Source organism: Salmo salar, chromosome 03 (assembly GCF_965601325.2).
Source record: "Salmo salar chromosome 03, fSalSal1, whole genome shotgun sequence".
Classification (NCBI taxonomy): Eukaryota; Metazoa; Chordata; class Actinopteri; order Salmoniformes; family Salmonidae; genus Salmo; species Salmo salar.
The window spans coordinates 9,171,472-9,191,686 of NC_138293.1; the positions used below are offsets into that span (position 1 = coordinate 9,171,472).

The window sequence follows — 20,215 nt, forward strand, 5'->3', positions numbered from 1 at the left end:
TTGGTAGAAGTTAAATCAACTGCAACACAGATTTCGGGTATGGTGCTGCTAGCAGCGGATTGTCGAAGCTGGTGAGATGTTCATAGAATTTTTACCTCGACTTAAACAAGTTGCTCTGTTTGTTTGGTGGAAAAATTGTCATTCTGATTTGTGTAGCAGTCTCTCAGGAATCGGAGAAGAGGCATATCTGTTGTCCACATCTAGAATGAGTTGCGATAGCTCCGATAAGTGTTTGGTGCGCTGTTTGTCATACGCAGTGTATGAAATAATTTGACCCCTTAGATATGCTTTTAACAACTCCCACACAGTAGAGTGAGACAAGTCAGGGGTGCAGTTGATCTGTAAAAAGAGATCAATGTGAGTTGATATGTATTTTTTAAAGGCACTACAGGATCGTAGTAGTGGGTCAAGTCGCCACGTGCATTATGACACAGTACTGTCAAGAAAGTGGATATCTAGCTGGACAGCGCTATAGATTGACATAATGATGCTGGGATATTGGCTATTAGTTACAAAAAGAAGAATTCTATTTTCCAGCAGGAAAAAGTCAATTCTAGAGTATGAGCGGTGGACTGGAGGGAAAAAAAGGGAGTACTGTTTAACCTCTCTTGGATAGGGGGCACTATTTTCACGTCTGGATGAAAAGCGTGCCCAAAGTAAACTGCCTGCTACTCATGCCCAGAAGCTAGGATATGCACATAATTGGTAGATTTGGATGGAAAACACTCTAAAGTTTCCAAAACTGTTAAAATAATGTATGTGAGTATAACAGAACTGAAATGGCAGGCAAAAACTGAGGAAAATCCATCCATGAAGTGCTATTATTTTGAAATGGGTGTTTTTCCAACCATATAAATGGTTATGACCCAGATTGCGTTCCTTATGGCTTCCACTAGCTGTGAACAGTCTTTAGACATTGTTTCAGGCCTTTATTCTAAAAAATGAGGGAGAATGAGCAGTTTCAATGAGAGGCCAGTGGAAAGTCCCCAACCTGTTTGGTGCGCAATCCTTTAGAGGGCGCCTTTTGTTGTTTTTCTTTAACATTGAAGACGCTATTGTCCGGTTGAAATATTGATTATTTAGGCTAAAAACAACCTGAGGATTGATTATAAACATCGTTTGACATGTTTCTATGAACTTTACTGATACTATTTGGAATTTTCATCTGCCTCTTGTGACCGCATTTGCCATTAGATTACTGAACAAAACGCGCCAACAAAATTGAGGTTTTTGGATATAAAGAGGGACTTTATCGAACAAAACAAACATTTATTGTGTAACCGGGAGTCTTGTGAGTAACCATACGAAGCTCATAAAAGGTAAGTGATTCATTTTATTGCTATTTCTGACTTTCGTGACTAATCTACTTGGCTGCTAACTGTTTGTAATGTTTTGTGTGCTGAGCGCTGTCCTCAGATAATCGCATGGTATGCTTTCGCCGTAAAGCCTTTTTGAAATCTGACACGGCGGCTGGATTAACAACAAGTTAAGCTTTATTTTGATGTATTGCACTTGTGATTTCATGAAAGTTTAATATTTATAGAATTTGGCGCTCTGCCATTTCACTGGATGTTGGCCAGGTTTGACACTAAAGTCCCACCTATCCATAAGAAGTTAACTCTAGGATAGGTGACCTGACCAACATCCATTGAAAGTGCAGGGCGCCAAATTCAAAATATAGAATTGTAAATATTTAACAATATTGCATGTGTATTTTCAAGATGTAAAAATAAAGCTTAACTTTATTTAAGGCTCAAAATGGCCAGAAACAAAACTTTCTTCTGATACTTGTCAGTCTATTCTTGTTCTGAGAAATGAAGGCTATTCCATGCAAGAAATTGCCAAGAAACTGAAGATCTCGTACAAGGCTGTGTACTACTCTCTTCATAGAACAGCGCAAACTGGCTCTAACCAGAATAGAAAGAGTGGGAGGCCCCGGTGCACAACTGAACAAGAGGACAAGTACATTAGTGTCTAGTTTGAGAAACAGACGCCTCAAGTCCTCAACTGGCAGCTTCATTAAATAGTACCCGCAAAACACCAGTCTCAACATCAACAGTGAAGAGGTGACTCTGGGATGCTGGCCTTCTAGGCAGAATTCCTCTGTCCAGTGTCTGTGTTCTTTTGCCCATCTTAATCTTACATTTTTATTGGCCAGTCTGAGATGGCTTTTTCTTTGCAACTCTGCCTAGAAGGCCAGCATCACGTCTAGTGCAGGGTCATAGTATGAGCCCAAAATGGCTAGTTAGTATTATGTCACCTGTCCTCCTGTGGATGTATGTGCGTGACAATATATTCTTTGGCCTTGGTTGGGTCTAAGAATGTCTTCTGCTCGCCGGTGGGAGTAGTGATCTTCAGTATAGCTGGGTAAAGAATGCCTAACTTAGTGTCCAGACAGCGGTGTAGGAGCCCCTTCACCTCGTTGAAGACTGACCTCTTCTTCATGACTACCGCCGTGTAGTCCAGGTAAATGCGAATATCCTGGCCATTGTGGGTGATGGGAGCCGCTCGCGTTGTCTTAGGGATGACATCCTCCTCCTGAAGGTAGTGGCATTTAACTACTATGGGTCTGGGCGGCTCCCCATTCTTCGGCGCGAACTGTATGCTTCTGTACTCCCTGTCAAGGGTGGGGGCGTAATCGAGGCCTAGAATTTCCTGTAGCAGTTTAGCTATGGACAGGGTAGGCCGCATTCCGCCTACGGTCTCGAGTCCCTCTCTCACGCCAAAAATGTGACAGTTCCCCCGGCACTGTCTGTTCTCGAGGTCTTCAACCTTGGAAGAGAGTTTGACGACATCTGATTATAGCCGGATGACTTGCTCTTCCATTGTCACCACTTTGTCTGAGTAAATATTTGCGCCATATTCCAGGCTATTAAGACGGGTGTCATGTCTCGTCAAGTCTTCGTTAACGGAGTTGATCTTTATGTATACCTCGGTGGCGAGAATAGCTATTTGTGCGGATAGGTCAGTGGATAGTGACTCCACCTTATCCAGCACAGTCTGTTCAGATTTAATGATTGCCGCCATTACCATGGCTAGGTCGGGGATCAGAGTCCGTGTCAGGTGAGCCCACGGCCGTTGTTGTCTCGACATTTTACGATTTAAAAGACAAAGAATTTCAGGGAAAAAAAGCCAGATTAGTAAATTGGGTTCGATTCCATATTAAACGTTACAAAATGAACACGGTGGGGGAGGTGTTGGTCAAGTATTAATAGTAAATTGTTCACCCTAGATTGGTGCACAGATCCAGGGCGTCTTCACATGTTGCTGCTCACCAGCGCTTCCCAGTATTTTGTTTTTTTCTGTATTTCTTACATTATTAGCCCAGAATTATTTTGGGTGTTATTACATACAGCTGGAAAGGACTCTTGGATATCAGAGCGGCGGTAACTCACTGTCTCTCACTGTTCAAATAAACCTACCATTTAAAATTATAGACTGATCATTTTTTTGTCAGTGGGCAAACGTACAAAATCAGCAGGGGATCAAATACTTTTTTCCCTCACTGTACCCATGTAAGAATGCTGTTCATTGACTACAGCTCAGCATTTAACACCATAGTATCCTCCAAGCTCATCGTTAATCTCGGAGCCCTGGGTCTGAACCCCGCCCTGTGCAACTGGGTCCTGGACTTCCTGACGGGCCACCCCAAGGTGGTGAAGGTAGGAAACATCACCTCCACTCCGCTGATCCTCAACATAGGGGACACACAAGGGTGCGTGCTCAGCTTCCTCCTGTACTCCCTGTTCACCCATGACTACGTGGCCACGCACGCCTCCAACTAAATCATCAAGTTTGCAGACAACACTACAGTAGTAGGCCTGATTACCAACAATGATGAGACAGCCTACAGGGAGGAGGTGAGGGCCTTGGGAGTGTGGTGCCAGGAAAATAACCTCTCACTCAACGTCAACAAAACAAAGGAGCTGATCGTGGACTTCAGGAAACAGCAGAGGGAGCAGCCCCCTATCCACATCGACGGTACCGCAGTGGACAAGGTGGAAAGCTTCAAGTTCCTCGGGGTACACATCACTGACAAACTGAAGTGGTTCACCCACACAGACAGTGTGGTGAAGAAGGCGCAACAGCACCTCTTCAACCTCATGAGGCTGAAGAAATTTGCCTTGGCAAATCTAAAACCCTGACAAACTTTTACAGATGCACAATTGAGAGCATTCTGTCGGGCTGTATCACCAGCTGGTATGCCAACTACACCGCACGCAATCACAGGGCTCTCCAAAGGGTGGTGTGGTCTTTCCCAACACATCACCGGGGCAAACTACCTGTCCTCCTGGACCCCTGCAGCACCCGATGTCACAGGAAGGCCAAAAAGACCAAGGACAACAACCACCCGAGCCACTGCCTGTTAACCCCGCTATCATCCAGAAGGCGAGGTCAGTACAGGTGCATCAAAGCTGGGACTGAGAGACTGAAGAACAGCTTCTATCTCAAGGCCATCAGACTGTTAACCTCTCTAGGGTCGGCGGGACGAAATCGTCCCACCTACATAACAGCCAGTGGAATCCTGTGGCGTGTTATTCAAATACCTTAGAAATGCTATTACTTCAATTTCTCAAGCATATGACTATTTTACACCATTTTAAAGACAAGACTCTCGTTAATCTAACCACACTGTCCGATTTCAAAAAGGCTTTACAACGAAAGCAAAACATTAGATTATGTCAGCAGAGTACCCAGCCAGAAATAATCAGACACCCATTTTTCAAGCTAGCATATAATGTCACAAAAACCCAGAAGACAGCTAAATGCAGCACTAACCTTTGATCTTCATCAGATGACACACCTAGGACATTATGTTATACAATACATGCATGTTTTGTTCAATCAAGTTCATATTTGTATCAAAAAACTGCTTTTTACATTAGCATGTGACGTTCAGAACTAGCATACCCCCCGCAAACTTCCGGTGAATTTACTAAATTACTCACGATAAACGTTCACAAAAAGCATAACAATTATTTTAAGAATTATAGATACAGAACTACTCTATGCACTCTATGTCCGATTTTAAAATAGCTTTTCGGTGAAAGCACATTTTGCAATATTCTAAGTAGATAGCCCGGCATCACAGGGCTAGCTATTTAGACACCCAGCAAGTTTAGCACTCACCAAAGTCAGATTTACTATAAGAAAAATGTTATTACCTTTGGTGTTCTTCGTCAGAATGCACTCCCAGGACTTCTACTTCAATAACAAATGTTGGTTTGGTCCCAAATAATCCATAGTTATATCCAAACAGCGGCGTTTTGTTCGTGCGTTCAAGACACTATCCGAAAGGGTAAAGAAGGGTGACGAGCACGACGCATTTCGTGACAAAAAAATTCTAAATATTCCATTACCGTACTTCGAAGCATGTCAACCTCTGTTTAAAATCAATTTTTATGCCATTTTTCTCGTAAAAAAGCGATAATATTCCGACCGGGAATCTGCGTTTAGGTAAAAAGACGAAAGAAAATAAAGCATGGGGTCGACTCGTGCATGCGCCTAAGTCCATTGTCCTCTGATCGGCCACTTGTCAAAAGCGCAAATGTGTTTCAGCCTGGGGCTTCCTCGATATCATTCAGCTTTTTCCCGGGCTCTGAGAGCCTATGGGAGCCGTAGGAAGTGTCACATTACAGCAAAGATCCTCAGTCTTCAATAAACAGAGACAAGAAGAACAAGATCTTGTCAGAGAGGGCACTTCCTGTAAGGAATCTTCTCAGGTTTTTGCCTGCCATATGAGTTCTGTTATACTCAGACACCATTCAAACAGTTTTAGAAACTTTAGGGTGTTTTCTATCCAAAGCCAATAATTATATGCATATTCTAGTTACTGGGCAGGAGTAGTAACCAGATTAAATCGGGTACGTTTTTTATCCGGCCGTGTCAATACTGCCCCCTACCCCCAACAGGTTAAATAGCCATCATTAGCACCTTAGAGGCTGCTGCCCTATATACATAGACTTGAAATCACTGGCCACTTTAATGTTTATATATATATATTAAACCACATTTTGCATTACTCATCTCATATGTATATACTGTATTCTATACTATTCTACTGTATTTTAGTCTATGCCGCTCCGACATTGCTCGTCCAAATATTTATATATTCTTAATTCTTTTACTTTAGATTTGTGTGTATTGTTAGATATTATTGCACTGTTGGAGCTAGAACACAAGCATTTCGCTACACCCGCAATAACATCTGTTAAACATATGTTTGTGACCAATAAAATGTGATTTGTAATGATGATCGTGCTGATCGTGTTTCTTGATATGCAAACACGTGTCAGGTGGATGGAGTATCTCGGTAAATGAGAAATGCTCGCTAACAGGGATGTAAACAAATTTGTACACAACATTTTAGAGAAATAAGCCATTTGTGCATATGGAACATTTGTGGGATCTTTTATTTCAGCTCATGGAACATGGGACCAACACTTCTTTGCATTTAAAAAAAAGAAGTATTTTATTAAGAGAACATTTTCCACATTAGTCATTTTGTGGAGTAGGTTGTTGTAGATCATTAGAACATGCTAATTTATTCCCTTGTTTAGATTGACATTTTAAGACAGAAAATGTTAAGACTATGCAAGGGGTGTGTAGACTTTCCCTAGCGACTATCTTCCTTGTGTGACCTCTCCAGACAGGATAGCGTGCAGTCAGTTTGCTACGGGATCATTTCCTTTTGATCCCTTACAGCGTGAGTCAGAAGCGCATTGACTTTTTCAATTTAGACTCATTTACGCAAATATAACTAATGTAAATGTTTTTTGTTTTTTTTCTAACATATGTTCTTATACTGTCCTTTGCAACTCCCTGTCAGGTGTGGTAGACGATTCAGTTGCTCAACTACTTTCCAATGACTTAGCTTTCATCATAGCTGGTCTGTCAATGATCACTTATTGATGTCAGTAGTTAAATCCACTTCAATCAGTGTAGATGAGGTGTGTTCCTAATGTTTTGTACACTCGGTGTATATTCTATTCTAGAACATATTGGAAGTTGTAAACAATGTTTGTTCATTTTTAAATGGTCGGTCCAAGCTTTGCTTCTGTACCTCTAAAATGGACCACTATAACATGCAGCACGAATCCAGGGTTCATTTGAATACTTTTAACAAATCCTAATTTTCTTTGATGTAATCACTGATCTGACATGTCTGGATTGGTGAAAACTAAGAGGTGGTACCCTTGCTTTCACCCATTCAATTCTTTTGTATCAGTGATTGCCTCAAGGAGGGGAAGAAAGAGGGAAGCATTATAAATGTATATTTTTGACTTTTGTTGAACAGATGGAGATGGAGGATGACAATGGGGAAAGATGGAGATGTGTCATATGACAGTAGGCCAGATTCTAACCTATGCCGACATTGTAGACATGTGCTGGAGACAGGCTTTACCACTAGAGCACCAGGCCACAGAGGGAAGCATTTTAACAGTTTCGAAGAGGGCTGACTAATACTTTGGACCTATGCTTTCCTCTGTTTTTGTAGGTGAGTCAGGGGAATGTCCCTGGCATCGAGACTGCCTCACTGGCCATGGACACAGAGGAGGGGGTGGAGGTGGTGTGGAACGAAGTGCAGTTCTCTGATAAGAAGGTCTTCAAATCTCACGAGGTATCTTTTTGATAATCCTTTCCTGATTTTTTTTTTTTTTAATTTATTTTTAAATAAAAAAAATGTATAGGCACTATCTGGTTAAAAAGTGTCAGAGTGATATGGATAACCGGCTTCGAGTGCTCATGGGGCGGCAGGTAACCTAGTGGTTAGAGCGTTGGGCCAGTAACCGAAAGGTTGTGAGATCGAATCCCTGAGCTGACAAGGTGAAAGTCTGTCGTTCTGAACAAGGCAGTTAACCCACTGTTCCAAGGCTGTCATTGTAAATAAGAATTTGTTATTTAACTCACTTGCCTAGTTAAATAAAGGTAATAGAACATTTTCAGAAGTGTGGGTCTTCATGGTTGTTTGTCTTGCAGGATCGAATGAGGGAGATGTTTGAGAGCCTGATGCACGTAGATCACCCCAACATTGTCAAGTTCCATAAGTACTGGCTGGACACCAGGGAGAGTCGGGCGAGGGTGAGGGACATGAGCACGCATGACCCTGGTCTCTCTCTCTCTCACTCACTCACATACATACATACATACATACATACATACATACATACATACATACATACATACATACATACATACATACATACATACTCACAGGTAACCAGTACATACTGTACACAGGAACAAACCGTCAGCGTCCTGGAGAAGTAATTCCCCTCCTTTTTTTAAAAAGTAAATTCAAAACGGCTTGTGAATTTCAATGACTATAGTATATGGATATATAATTTTACACTTTTTGGATAAACAAGGTTTTCCAAGAACACTGATGTCCCCCCCCCTCCACTCATTATATCTCCATGTCGATCTCCGAACTCAGGTGATCTTCATCACAGAGTACATGTCATCAGGCAGTCTCAAGCAGTTCTTAAAGAAAACAAAGAAAAACCACAAGACCATGAATGTCAAGGTGAGTCCATTCCATAGAGAATGATAAGAGGCCTCTAATGACCAAAAGGCTGAGGGCTTCCACCATTTTAAAGTAGTCAAGTGGGTGGGTAATTCCTATCGGTAGCCTCAATGACGTTACCCAGGCTGTCAGATCTATCATCTCTATGGTCCATTCCCACTCGTCTTCCTCCTCCCCCACCAAACCTCAACTGGGAATAGCGCCATCTAGTGTTTGGCTTTAAAACTACCACAACATATAGAATTTAGAAGGTTTCTCGTAGTCACTTATCCTGTATTTGTCTCTGGATGCATTCCAGACCACCCGCTAAGCAGTCGCGCTGCACATACTAACCAATTCAAATGCTCTGCAGCAGGGCATCCGATTGCACCAGTAGGTTAAACACTTATCCAGACGGTGTGAGATTTTGTTGCATGACTGCAATGTAGACGGCCTGGAACGAGGCCACTGTTTTTGTATCTATGTAACAGTCATTCAGTAAAGCTATGTTTGCATATTTCTGTCTCTCTGCTTACGTGTGGTCGGTTTTTAGGCTTGGAAGCGATGGTGCACTCAGATTCTGTCAGCTCTGAGGTAAGAAACCCGGCACCATTCAACCTGTCACTCAAAACTCTCGCAAACCAGATGCCACGATTTTATTTTTTATTATTTACTGATAGCCAGGGGCACACTCCAGCACTCAGACATAATTTACAAACAAAACATTTGTGTTTAGTGAGTCCACCAGATCAGATGAAGTAGGGATGACCAGGGATTTTCTCTTTTAAGTGCGTGAATTAGACGATTTTCCTGTCCAGCTAAGCATTCAAAGGGAAATTGTATTGAGTTAAAAAGTACATTTATTTTCCTCAGGAATGTAGTGAAGTAAAAGTAGTCAAAAATATAAAAAGTAAAGTACAGATACCTGAAAAAAATACTTAAGAAGTACTTTAAAGTATGTTTACTTAAGTACTTTACGCCACATGGTCACGAGGAAAAACGAAGATGGCGGCTCCACAAAGCAGTATCCCAGCAGGTTAAGTGGAGGATCTGGCTGCCATGTTTACATTTGTTTCTTAAATTGTATTATATTTAACTACTATACATGAACAACTTCAACATCAAGCTGAACGATGTGAAACTGTTTCTCCTGTAGAAGATTTATGAAGTAGATTTATACACAGCACATGACAAGACATAATATATTACTGACATTGATTTTAACACAGGACAGAAATCACACGCACGCAAAAAGGTTAGTTTTAATATTAATGTGAATTTATGTCCGCAGTTATCTGCATTCCTGCCACCCGCCCATAGTCCATGGCAACTTGACGTGTGACACCATCTTTATCCAGCACAACGGACTCATCAAGATCGGCTCGGGTATGTGGTCTACAGGGCAAGGAGAAGAAAAACAGAGTCCCAGTACGCCACTGTTTTCCCTGACGCTAGTTGGATTTAAAAGCATAGGAAATGCTATGCTTTTAAAACCATCAGAGGTAGTGCACAAGTGGACACTTGTAGGGAAAAGATTGGAGAATTACAACGCAGGTGTTTATCTAATCACCAAAAAACAACGGTAATAAGAGACGGCTGTTACTAACGTACCCCTCTAACAGACCTACAGTGATATCACATTCTATTAAGTTGAATGGGGATTACAGTACCAGTCAAAAAAAATAATATATATATATATATATATATATATACACAGTACCAGTCAAAAGTTTGGACACAACTCATTGAAGGGTTTTTCTTTTCTTTGTACTATTTTCTACATTGTAGAATAATAGTGAAGACATCAAAACTATATAAAATAACACATATGGAATCATGTAGTAACCAAAAAAAGTGTTCAACAAATCTAAATATATTTTAGATTCTTCAAAGTAGCCACCCTTTGGGCTCATCAGACCAAAGGACAGATTTCCACCAGTCTGTCCATTGCTCATGTTTCTTGGCCCAAACAAGACTCTTCTTATTGGTGTCCTTTTGGTAGTGGTTTCTTTGTAGCAATTTGACCAGTCTCCTCTAAACAGTTGATGTTGAAATGTGTCTGTTACTTGAACTCTAAAGCATTTATTTGGGCTGCAATTTCTGAAGCTGGCAACTTTAATGATCTTATCCTCTGCAGCAGAGGTAACTCTGGGTCTTCCTTTCCTGTGGTCAGTCCTCATGAGAGTTTCATCAGGGCACTTGTTGATTTTTGCGACTGCACTTGAAGAAACTTTAAAAGTTCTTAAGTAAAGTATTGATGGACTGTTGTTTCTCTGCTTATTTGAGCTGTTCTTGCCATAATATGGACTTAGCCCAATTTTGTAAAAGACCATCTTCTGTATACCACCCCTACCTTGTCACAACACAACTGATTGGCTCAAATGCATTAAGAAGGAAATATATTCCACTAACTAATTGACATGCATTCCAGGTGACTACCTCATGAAGCTGGTTTAGAGAATGCCAAGTGTGTGCAAAGCTGTCATCAAGGAAAAGGGTGGCTGGCTACTTTGAAGAATCTTCTAAAAATATATTTTGACTTGTTTAACACTTTTTTTTGGTTACTAGATGATTCCATATGTGTTATTTCATAGTTTTGATGTCTTCGCTATTATTCTACGTTGTAAAAAATTAAGAAAAACCCTTGAATGAGTAGGTGTGTCCAAACTTTTGACTGGTACTATATATAATTTAATAAATACGTGACTTTTCCTCAGTTTTTCTCTTGGGGCATGATCATTTGTTTGAATTCTCCGTGTCTTTCTGTTTTATTTACAGTGTGGCATAGGCTGTTTGTCAATGGTAAGAATCCTATTTGTCACTGTTTCCCCCCCCCCCCCTCTAGTCTACAATCCACTACTAATTTAGGAACTAAATTCTGTTGTGGTTTATGTTCTCAAGACTACCCTTCACTTGGTCAACAAAAAAACTCTGTTTTTTTAGATAACCTATTAAACTGTTGAAGAGCAGTTGCGAATATAATCTGTTTTCGAGAGTGTGAACTTATTTTTTTTGTCTGTTTGTCCCATTCCTAGTTTTCCCAGAGGCGATCTACGGAAATGTGCAGCATCATCGGGATGATGAAACGAACCAGCACTATTTTGCTCCTGAATACGGCTGTAAGTGTGTATCTCCCATCTTTCTTACTCTCCCTTTAACTCCATCTACTCCTCATGCATTTGATGTAGCTCTTATTTTGGCTCGTGTGTATGAACAATACTCCACCACCTATTCTGCTTTCTCTTATGATAATTTAGTTAACTTTAATAACAAATGAAGGGCAACCATTGATGCCATAGCTCCAGTAAAGTTGAAAAAGGACACATCCAAAAGGAGAGCCCTTTGGATGAGTGAGGAAACTGATACATTAAAGAGAAATTACAGAAAGGCAGAGCGGACGTGGAGAAAGTCAAAGTTGCAGGTCCATTATGATATTCTGAGAGAGCAACTTGACATGTATAACAACACAATTATGAATGCCAGACAGGCTCATTTTACTAACTTGATCACTATTAATCAGAGTAATTAGAGTGCTCTTCTCCACCATTGATGGCCTGATAAATCTTATGCCCGCAAACCTATGTGTACTTTCCTCCACATCTAAATGTGATGAGTTTGCAGCATATTTCAGAGATACCCAGCCTAATGTTGGTGATCAGTAAAGCAAAACCTGATGAGAAGGCACTATGGATTTATTACCCCTGGTTGACACAGACATGCTCAGGAAAGTGATATCACATCTTAAGCCTTCTCGATCCTATCCCCAACACCTTCAAAACAGTTTTTAATAGTATATCTGAAGAAATGTAAGCTATTGTTAATCACTCCCTGTTCATAGCAGTTTTTAGTGCAGTGAGGAAAGTGCATATGTTAAAAACCGTTCTGAAGAAAAGCAATCTGTACTGAACCAAAATATTAACGCAACATTCAACAATTTCAATGATTTTACTGAGTTACAGTTCATATAAGGAAATCAGTCAATTGAAACATTCATTAGGCCCTAATCTATGGATTTCACATGACTGGACAGGTGTGCAGCCATGGGTGGGCCTGGGAGAGCATAGGCCCATCAATTTGGGAGCCAGAACCAACCAATCCGAATTAGTGTTTCTCCACAAAAGGGCTTTATTACAGACAGAAATACTCCTCAGTTTCATCAGCCGTCTGATGACTGGTCTCAGATGATCTCACAGGTTAAGGAGCCAGATGTGAAGGTCCCAGGCTAGTGTTGTTACACGTGGTCTGCGATTGTAAGGCCTGCCAAACTGCCAAATTCTCTAAAACAACATTGGAGGCTGCATTGTGTTGTGTGGCCTTTTATTTTCCCCAGCACAAGGTGCACCTGTGTAACGATCATGCTGTTGAATCAGCTTCTTGAAATGCCACACCTGTCAGGTGTATGGATTATCTTGTCAAAGGAGAAATGCTCAGTAACAGGGATAGAAATTAATGTGCACAACATTTTTGAGAATTAAGCTTTTTGAGTGTAAGGAACATTTCTGGGATATTTTATTTCAACTCATGAAACATGGGACCAACACTTAATTTTTTTAATTGAACCTTTATTTAACGAGGCAAGTCAGTAAATAAGAATGTGTTCTTTACTATGACGGCCTACACTGGCCAAACCTGGACAACACTGGGCCAATTGTGTGCCGCCCAATCACGGTCAGTTGTGATACAGCCTGGATATAAACTTACATGCTGCGTTTTATTTTTGTTCAGTAAAGAGTCTAATGCTCTTAGCAATCTCCAACCTTCCATTATTAAGCAAACTTGGTGTTCAAACAGCAGTCACTTTTTTTTTTCTTATTTTTTTTTTACAATTACAATCTGGTTTTCATGCCCAACACGGAGACCGCCTTAGTTAAAGTGGTAAATTATCTTAGCCATCAGACGCCAAACAGCTCTCTGTCCTTGTACTCTTAGATTTAAGTGCTGCATTCGACACTGTTGACCATGATGTCCTTCTGGGCAGACTGTGGAGACATGGTTTGGCCTCTCCAGTCCAGTTCTAAATTGGTTTAGAACTGGGGGTTTTTTCACCCTTGGTGAACATAACTCAGAGAAAATACATTCCACAAGGTTCTATTTCCGGTACTGAGTCCGGTGCTGTTCAGTTTATATATGTTAACCCTTGGCAGCGTTATCAGAAAGCACAGCATTGATTTTCACTGCTACGTAGACAATACACAACTTTACATTTCTGTGTCACCAGAGGATTTTAGCTCCATGGATAAATTATTAGACTGGATTGGTGATGTAAATAAAGGGGTGGCTCACAACTTCCTCCAGCTAAATTAAGACAAGACCGAGGTACTTATTGTTGGAGCCAAAGCACAGAGGGAGAATCTAGCCACACATTATAATTCACGGACAAGAAACCTACGTGTTATTTTACATTCCGAGCTAAATTTCAAATCACAATTTAGGAATGTGACAGCTTTTTACCACCTGAGGAACATTGCCAATGTGCATCTGTTTCTCTCAGGCTGACAGAGACTCATCCATGCTTTTATTACAAGCAGGCTTGACTACTACTGTAATGCTCTCCTGTCTGGTCTACCCAAGAAAGCCATTGGTCAACTGCAAAACATACAGAATGCTGCAGCACGGGTACTGACCAAGACCAGACGGAGAGCACACATTACACCGGTTTTAAGGTCTCTGCACTGTGACTGCCTGTGAGTTTTAGAATAAATTTTAAGATTATTCTATTGGATTTTAAATCAATCCACCATTGTGCACCTCAGCACATGTCAGACATGCTTTTAAGTTATGTTCCCACTAGGTCCCTCAGGTCCTCTGGCACTGGCCTTTTAACTATCCCAAAGCCTCGTACCAAGAGGCATGGAGAAGCAGCATTTAGTTATTATGCCCCCAGCCTCTGGAATAGCCTGCCAGAGAACCTGAGGGGAGCTGAAACTGTGGACATATTTAAAAGAGATCTTAAAACACACCTCTTTAGCTTTGCTTTTCCTTAGGGTGCTTTTTAGTCGTTCAGTTTTTATTATTTTAGTTTTTTATCGTCTATGCTTGTGTAGTAAATATTATTTTTCCTGTGAAGGGCATTGTGTTGGATTCCATGTCTGAAATGTGCTATATAAATAAAGCTTGGTTTGATTTTGTCATATTTTATATGCTTTGTTTTGTAAATTGTTTTTGTGTAGTGTACATTGAGCTGTCTTCAAATTGTGTAATTCAGACAAAGGGTCTCTAAATAACCTTTTCTTTTTCCTTCTCCCCTTGTCTCTCTGTCTCATGCTCTCTCTGTGTCTCTGTCTCTCCTACACTATTCTGTTTTAGTGGCTGAGGATGTTTGCTCTATTGACATCTTCGCCTTTGGCATATGTACCCTGGAGGTAAGACAAAACAATCCGGGGTGAAGTTTTCCCCTAGGTACAGATTTAGGATCAGCGTCTAGGGTGAACTTCACTCTACGCCGACACAAACACTTTCTCTTACAGTGTTCCAATAATAAACAACCAAATACCCTTTAGATACTTTTGGTCATGTAGTGTATGTGGACACCTGCTCATTGTCGAACATCTCATTCCAAAATCGCGGGCATTAATATGGAGTTGGTCCCTCCCACCCCCCTTTTGCTGCTATAACAGCTTCCACTCTTCTGGGAAGGCTTTCCACTAGATGTTGGAACATTGCTGCGGGGACTTGCTTCCATTCAGCCACAAGAGAATTGGTGGTGTTGGGCGATTTAGGCCTGGCTCGCAGTCGCCATTCCAATTCATCCGAAAGGTGTTCAATAGGGTTGAGGTCAGGGCTCTGTGCAGGCCAGTCAAGTTCTTCCACACCGATCTCGACAAACTATTTATTTTTAAAATATTTTTTTTCTCCCCAATATCGTGATTACGTTCTTGTCTCATCGCTGCAACCCCCCCCCCAACGGGCTCGGGAGATGCGAAGGTCGAGTCATGCGTTCTGAGAAACATGCCCGCGCTGCGTCCTGAGAAACATGCCCGCCATGCGTCCTGAGAAACATGCCCGCCATGCGTCCTGAGAAACATGCCCGCCATGCGTCCTGAGAAACATGCCCGCGCTGCGTCCTGAGAAACATGCCCGCGCTGCGTCCTGAGAAACATGCCCGCGCTGCGTCCTGAGAAACATGCCCGCGCTGCGTCCTGAGAAACATGCCCGCGCTGCGTCCTGAGAAACATGCCCGCGCTGCGTCCTGAGAAACATGCCCGCGCTGCGTCCTGAGAAACATGCCCGCGCTGCGTCCTGAGAAACATGCCCGCGCTGCGTCCTGAGAAACATGCCCGCGCTGCGTCCTGAGAAACATGCCCGCGCTGCGTCCTGAGAAACATGCCCGCGCTGCGTCCTGAGAAACATGCCCGCGCTGCGTCCTGAGAAACATGCCCGCGCTGCGTCCTGAGAAAACATGCCCGCGCTGCGTCCTGAGAAAACATGCCCGCGCTGCGTCCTGAGAAACATGCCCGCGCTGCGTCCTGAGAAACATGCCCGCGCTGCGTCCTGAGAAACATGCCCGCGCTGCGTCCTGAGAAACATGCCCGCGCTGCGTCCTGAGAAACATGCCCGCGCTGCGTCCTGAGAAACATGCCCGCCATGCGTCCTGAGAAACATGCCCGCGCTGCGTCCTGAGAAACATGCCCGCGCTGCGTCCTGAGAAACATGCCCGCGCTGCGTCCTGAGAAACATGCCCGCGCTGCGTCCTGAGAAACATGCCCGCGCTGCGTCCTGAGAAACATGCCCGCGCTGCGTCCTGAGAAACATGCCCGCGCTGCGTCCTGAGAAACATGCCCGCGCTGCGTCCTGAGAAACATGCCCGCGCTGCGTCCTGAGAAACATGCCCGCGCTGCGTCCTGAGAAACATGCCCGCGCTGCGTCCTGAGAAACATGCCCGCCTTGCGTCCTGAGAAACATGCCCGCCTTGCGTCCTGAGAAACATGCCCGCGCTGCGTCCTGAGAAACATGCCCGCGCTGCGTCCTGAGAAACATGCCCGCGCTGCGTCCTGAGAAACATGCCCGCGCTGCGTCCTGAGAAACATGCCCGCGCTTCTTAACACCGCCAATAGAAATTGTAATGTTTTTTTGTAGCCGTCTATTTACCACCACAAACTGACGCTGGCACTAAGACCGCACTCAAGCAGCTGTATAAGGCCATAAGCAAAAAAGAAAATGTTCATCCAGAAGTGGTGCTCCTAGTGGCCGGGGACTTTAATGCAGGCAAACTTAAATCTGTTTTACCTCATTTCTACCAGCATTTCACATGTGCAACCAGAGGGAAAATAACTCTAGACCACCTTTACTCCACACACAGACACCAACAAAGCTCCCTCGCCCTCCATTTGGAAAATCTGACCATAATTCTATCCTCCTGATTCAGGCATACGAGCAAAAACTAAAGCAGGAAGTACCAGTGACTCGCTCAATACGGAAGTGGTCAGATGATGCGGATGCTTCGCATCAGGACTATTTTGCTAGCACAGACTGGAATATGTTCTGAGATTCATCCAATGGCATTAAGGAGTATACCACCTCAGTCATCGGCTTCATCAATAAGTGTATCAATGACGTCATCCCCACAGTGACCGTACGTACATATCCCAACCAGAAGCCATGGATTACAGGCAACATCCACACCGAGCTAAAGGCTAGAGCTACCGCTTTCAAAGATTGGGACACTAATCAGGACGCTTATAAGAAGTTCCACTATACTCTCAGATGAACCATCAAACAGGCAAAGCATCAATACAGGACTAAGATTGGATCCTACTATACCGGCTCTGACGCTCATCGACGGGGCAGGGCTTGCAAACGATTACGGACTACAAAGGGAAACCCAGCTGCGAGCTGCCAGTGATGCGAGCCTACCAGATGGGCTAAATGCCTTTTTTTATGCTCGCTTCGAGGCAAGCAACACTGAAACATGCATGAGAGCACCAGCTGTTCCGGACAACTGTGTGATCACGCTCTCTGTAGCTGATGTAAGACCTTTAAACAGGTCAACATTCAGACGGATTACCAGGACGTGTATTCAGAGCATGGGTGGATCAACTGGCAAGTGTCTTCACTGACATTTTCAACCTCTTCCTGACTGAGTCTGTAATACCTATGTTTCAAGCAGACCACCATAGTCCCTGTGTCCAAGAAAGTGAAGGTAACCTGCCTAAATGACTAACGCTCTGTAGCACTCACGTCTGTAGCCATGAAGTGCTTTGAAGGGCTCATATTAACACCATCATCCCAGAAACACTAGACCCACTCCAATTTGCATACCGCCCCAACAGATCCACAGATGACACAATCTCAATTGCACTTCACACTGACCTTTCCCACCTGGACAAAAGGAACACCTATGTGAGAATGATTTTCATTGACTACAGCTCAGCGTTCAACACCATAGTGCCCACAAAGCTAATCATAAAGCTCAGGACACTGGGACTAAACACCTCCCTCTGCCACTGGATCCTGGACTTCCTGACAGGCTGCCCCCAGGTGGTAAAGGTAGGCCACAACACATCTGCAACGCTGATCCTCATCATGGGGGCCACACAGGGGTGCGTCCTGAGTCCCTTCCTGTACTCCCTGTTCACCCACAACTGTGTGGCCACGCACGACTCCAACGCCATCAAGTTTGCTGGCGACACAACGGTGGTAGACCTGATCACCGACTATGTTGAGACAGCCTATAGGGAGGAGGTAAGAGACAACCTCTCCCTCAATGTGAGCAAGACAAAGGAAATGATCATGGACTACAGGAAAACGAGGGCCAAACACACCCCCATTCACATCAACAGGGCTGTAGTGGAGTGGGTTGAGCGTTTCAAAGTTCCTTGGTGTCCACATCACCAATGAACTATCATGGTCCAAACACAACAAAGTTGTGAAGACGGCACAACACCTTTTCCCCCTCAGGAGACTGAAAATAGTTGACATGTTTCCCCAGATCCTCAAAGTTATACAGCTGTACCATCGAGAGCATCCTGACCGGTTGCATCACTGCCTGGTATGGCAACTGCTCAGCATCTGCCCGTAAGGCGCTGCAGAGGGTAGTGCATACGGCCCAATACATCACTAGGGCCAAGCTTCCTGTAATCCAGGACCTATATAGTAGGCGGTGTCAAAGGAAAGCCCATAAAATAGTCAGACTCCAGTCACCCAAGTCATAGACTGTTTTCTCTGCTACCGCATAGCAAGCAGTAACGGAGCGCCAAGTCTAGGTCCAAAAGGCTCCTCAACAGCTTCTACCCCCAAGCCATAAGACTGAACAATTAATAAAATGGCCACCCAGACTATTTACTTTGACCCCCACTTTGTTTTTACATTGCTGCTACTCTGTTTTATCTATACATAGTCACTTTACCCCTCCCTACATGTAGAAATTACCTCAACTAACCTGTACCCCCGCCTATTGACTCAGTACCGGTATCCCCTGTATATAGCCTTATTGTTATTTTTATGTATTTTTTACTTTTGTTTATTTAGTAAATATTTTCTTAACTGCATTTTTGTTTAAGGGCTTGTAAGTAAGCATTTCACTGTAAGGTCTACACCTGTTGTATTCGGCGCATGTGACAAAACATTTCATTTGACTTACAGTTGACCGGGGCAGCTCAAGCAGGGCAGAAATTTGACAAACTGACTTGTTGGAAAGGTGACATCCTATGGCGGTGCCACGTTGAAAGTCACTGAGCTCTTCCGTAAGGCCATTCTACTGCCAATGTTTGTCCATGGAGATTGCATGGCTGTGTGCTCGATTTTATACACCTGTCAGCAATGATTGTGGCTGAAATAGCTGAATCCACTAATTTGAGGGGTGTCCACATCATTTTGTGTGTGATATAGTGTATGTCACAGATGTTAATTGAAACCCATATTTATATTATGTTCAATAGACACGAAACAGGAAAAAAACATTCTGTTTTACCTGAACTCGTCTGATAAGCCGTTCTCATTTTCCGATTAAAAATGTTTCTCCTTTTTTTTTTTTTTTTGCCTACTGATGCATAATATTAATCACAAATGCAAAATAAGGGTCGTGTTCATTAGGTACCAAACGGCAGAAAATGGACTGAAAGAGGGAGGGACAATCTAGTCTTGTTCATTATAATAAGATCCGCCCATTTTAGCTTTCTGTTTTACCGTTGTGTTGTCGTAATTAACACGAACCAGCACATTTTGTTTTGTCCTCCCCAACTTTAGATGGCAGTGTTGGAGATCCAGGCCAACGGGGACACTGTGGTATCCAAAGAGGCTATAACCAACACCGCCCAGTCTTTAGAGGACCCGCTCATAAAGGCAAGTCGCACAGGAGTAGTGGGCATACGCAATGATGGCGGCGTGCCTAAAGTTAGTCATTTCCCACAGGGCAAAACCTGGTTGCTTTCATATTAGTTATTTTATGACTTCATATTTACATTTGAGTCATATTTACACAAGCGCCGTGCTCTACCTACTGAGCCACATGGGACCATATACTGGTTGTATACCAGTGGAGACTGCTGAGGGGAGGACGGCTCATAATAAAGGCTGAAATGGAGTATAATTGCTGGAATGGAGTGAATATAATGGAATTAAACACATGAAAACAACAATGTAGTTGATTCCATTTACTCCATTCCATTATTATGAGCCGCCCTTCGCTCAGAAGCCTCCACTGTTGTATACTGCTTGTATTCGAATGTTTTTTTTGTAAATGGATTTTTCTGGTTATTAAAAAGACATTAA

General features: G+C 43.0%; 1 protein-coding gene across 2 annotated transcripts in view; it reads left to right on the forward strand.

Moving 5' to 3' along the window:
* LOC106597174 (nuclear receptor-binding protein 2) overlaps positions 1-20,215 on the forward strand; it is a 56,804-nt gene that overhangs the window by 19,164 nt on the left and 17,425 nt on the right. Inside the window, exons 2-10 of one of the 2 annotated variants that reach the window (XM_014188402.3) lie at positions 7,499-7,621; positions 7,981-8,082; positions 8,438-8,527; positions 9,060-9,100; positions 9,798-9,892; positions 11,285-11,308; positions 11,542-11,625; positions 14,813-14,868; positions 19,691-19,786. In XM_014188402.3, the coding sequence (XP_014043877.1) occupies positions 7,499-7,621; positions 7,981-8,082; positions 8,438-8,527; positions 9,060-9,100; positions 9,798-9,892; positions 11,285-11,308; positions 11,542-11,625; positions 14,813-14,868; positions 19,691-19,786 (711 nt within the window). The remainder of the gene's footprint in view (positions 1-7,498; positions 7,622-7,980; positions 8,083-8,437; positions 8,528-9,059; positions 9,101-9,797; positions 9,893-11,284; positions 11,309-11,541; positions 11,626-14,812; positions 14,869-19,690; positions 19,787-20,215) is intronic. The other variant, XM_014188406.3, reaches the window with a different exon arrangement.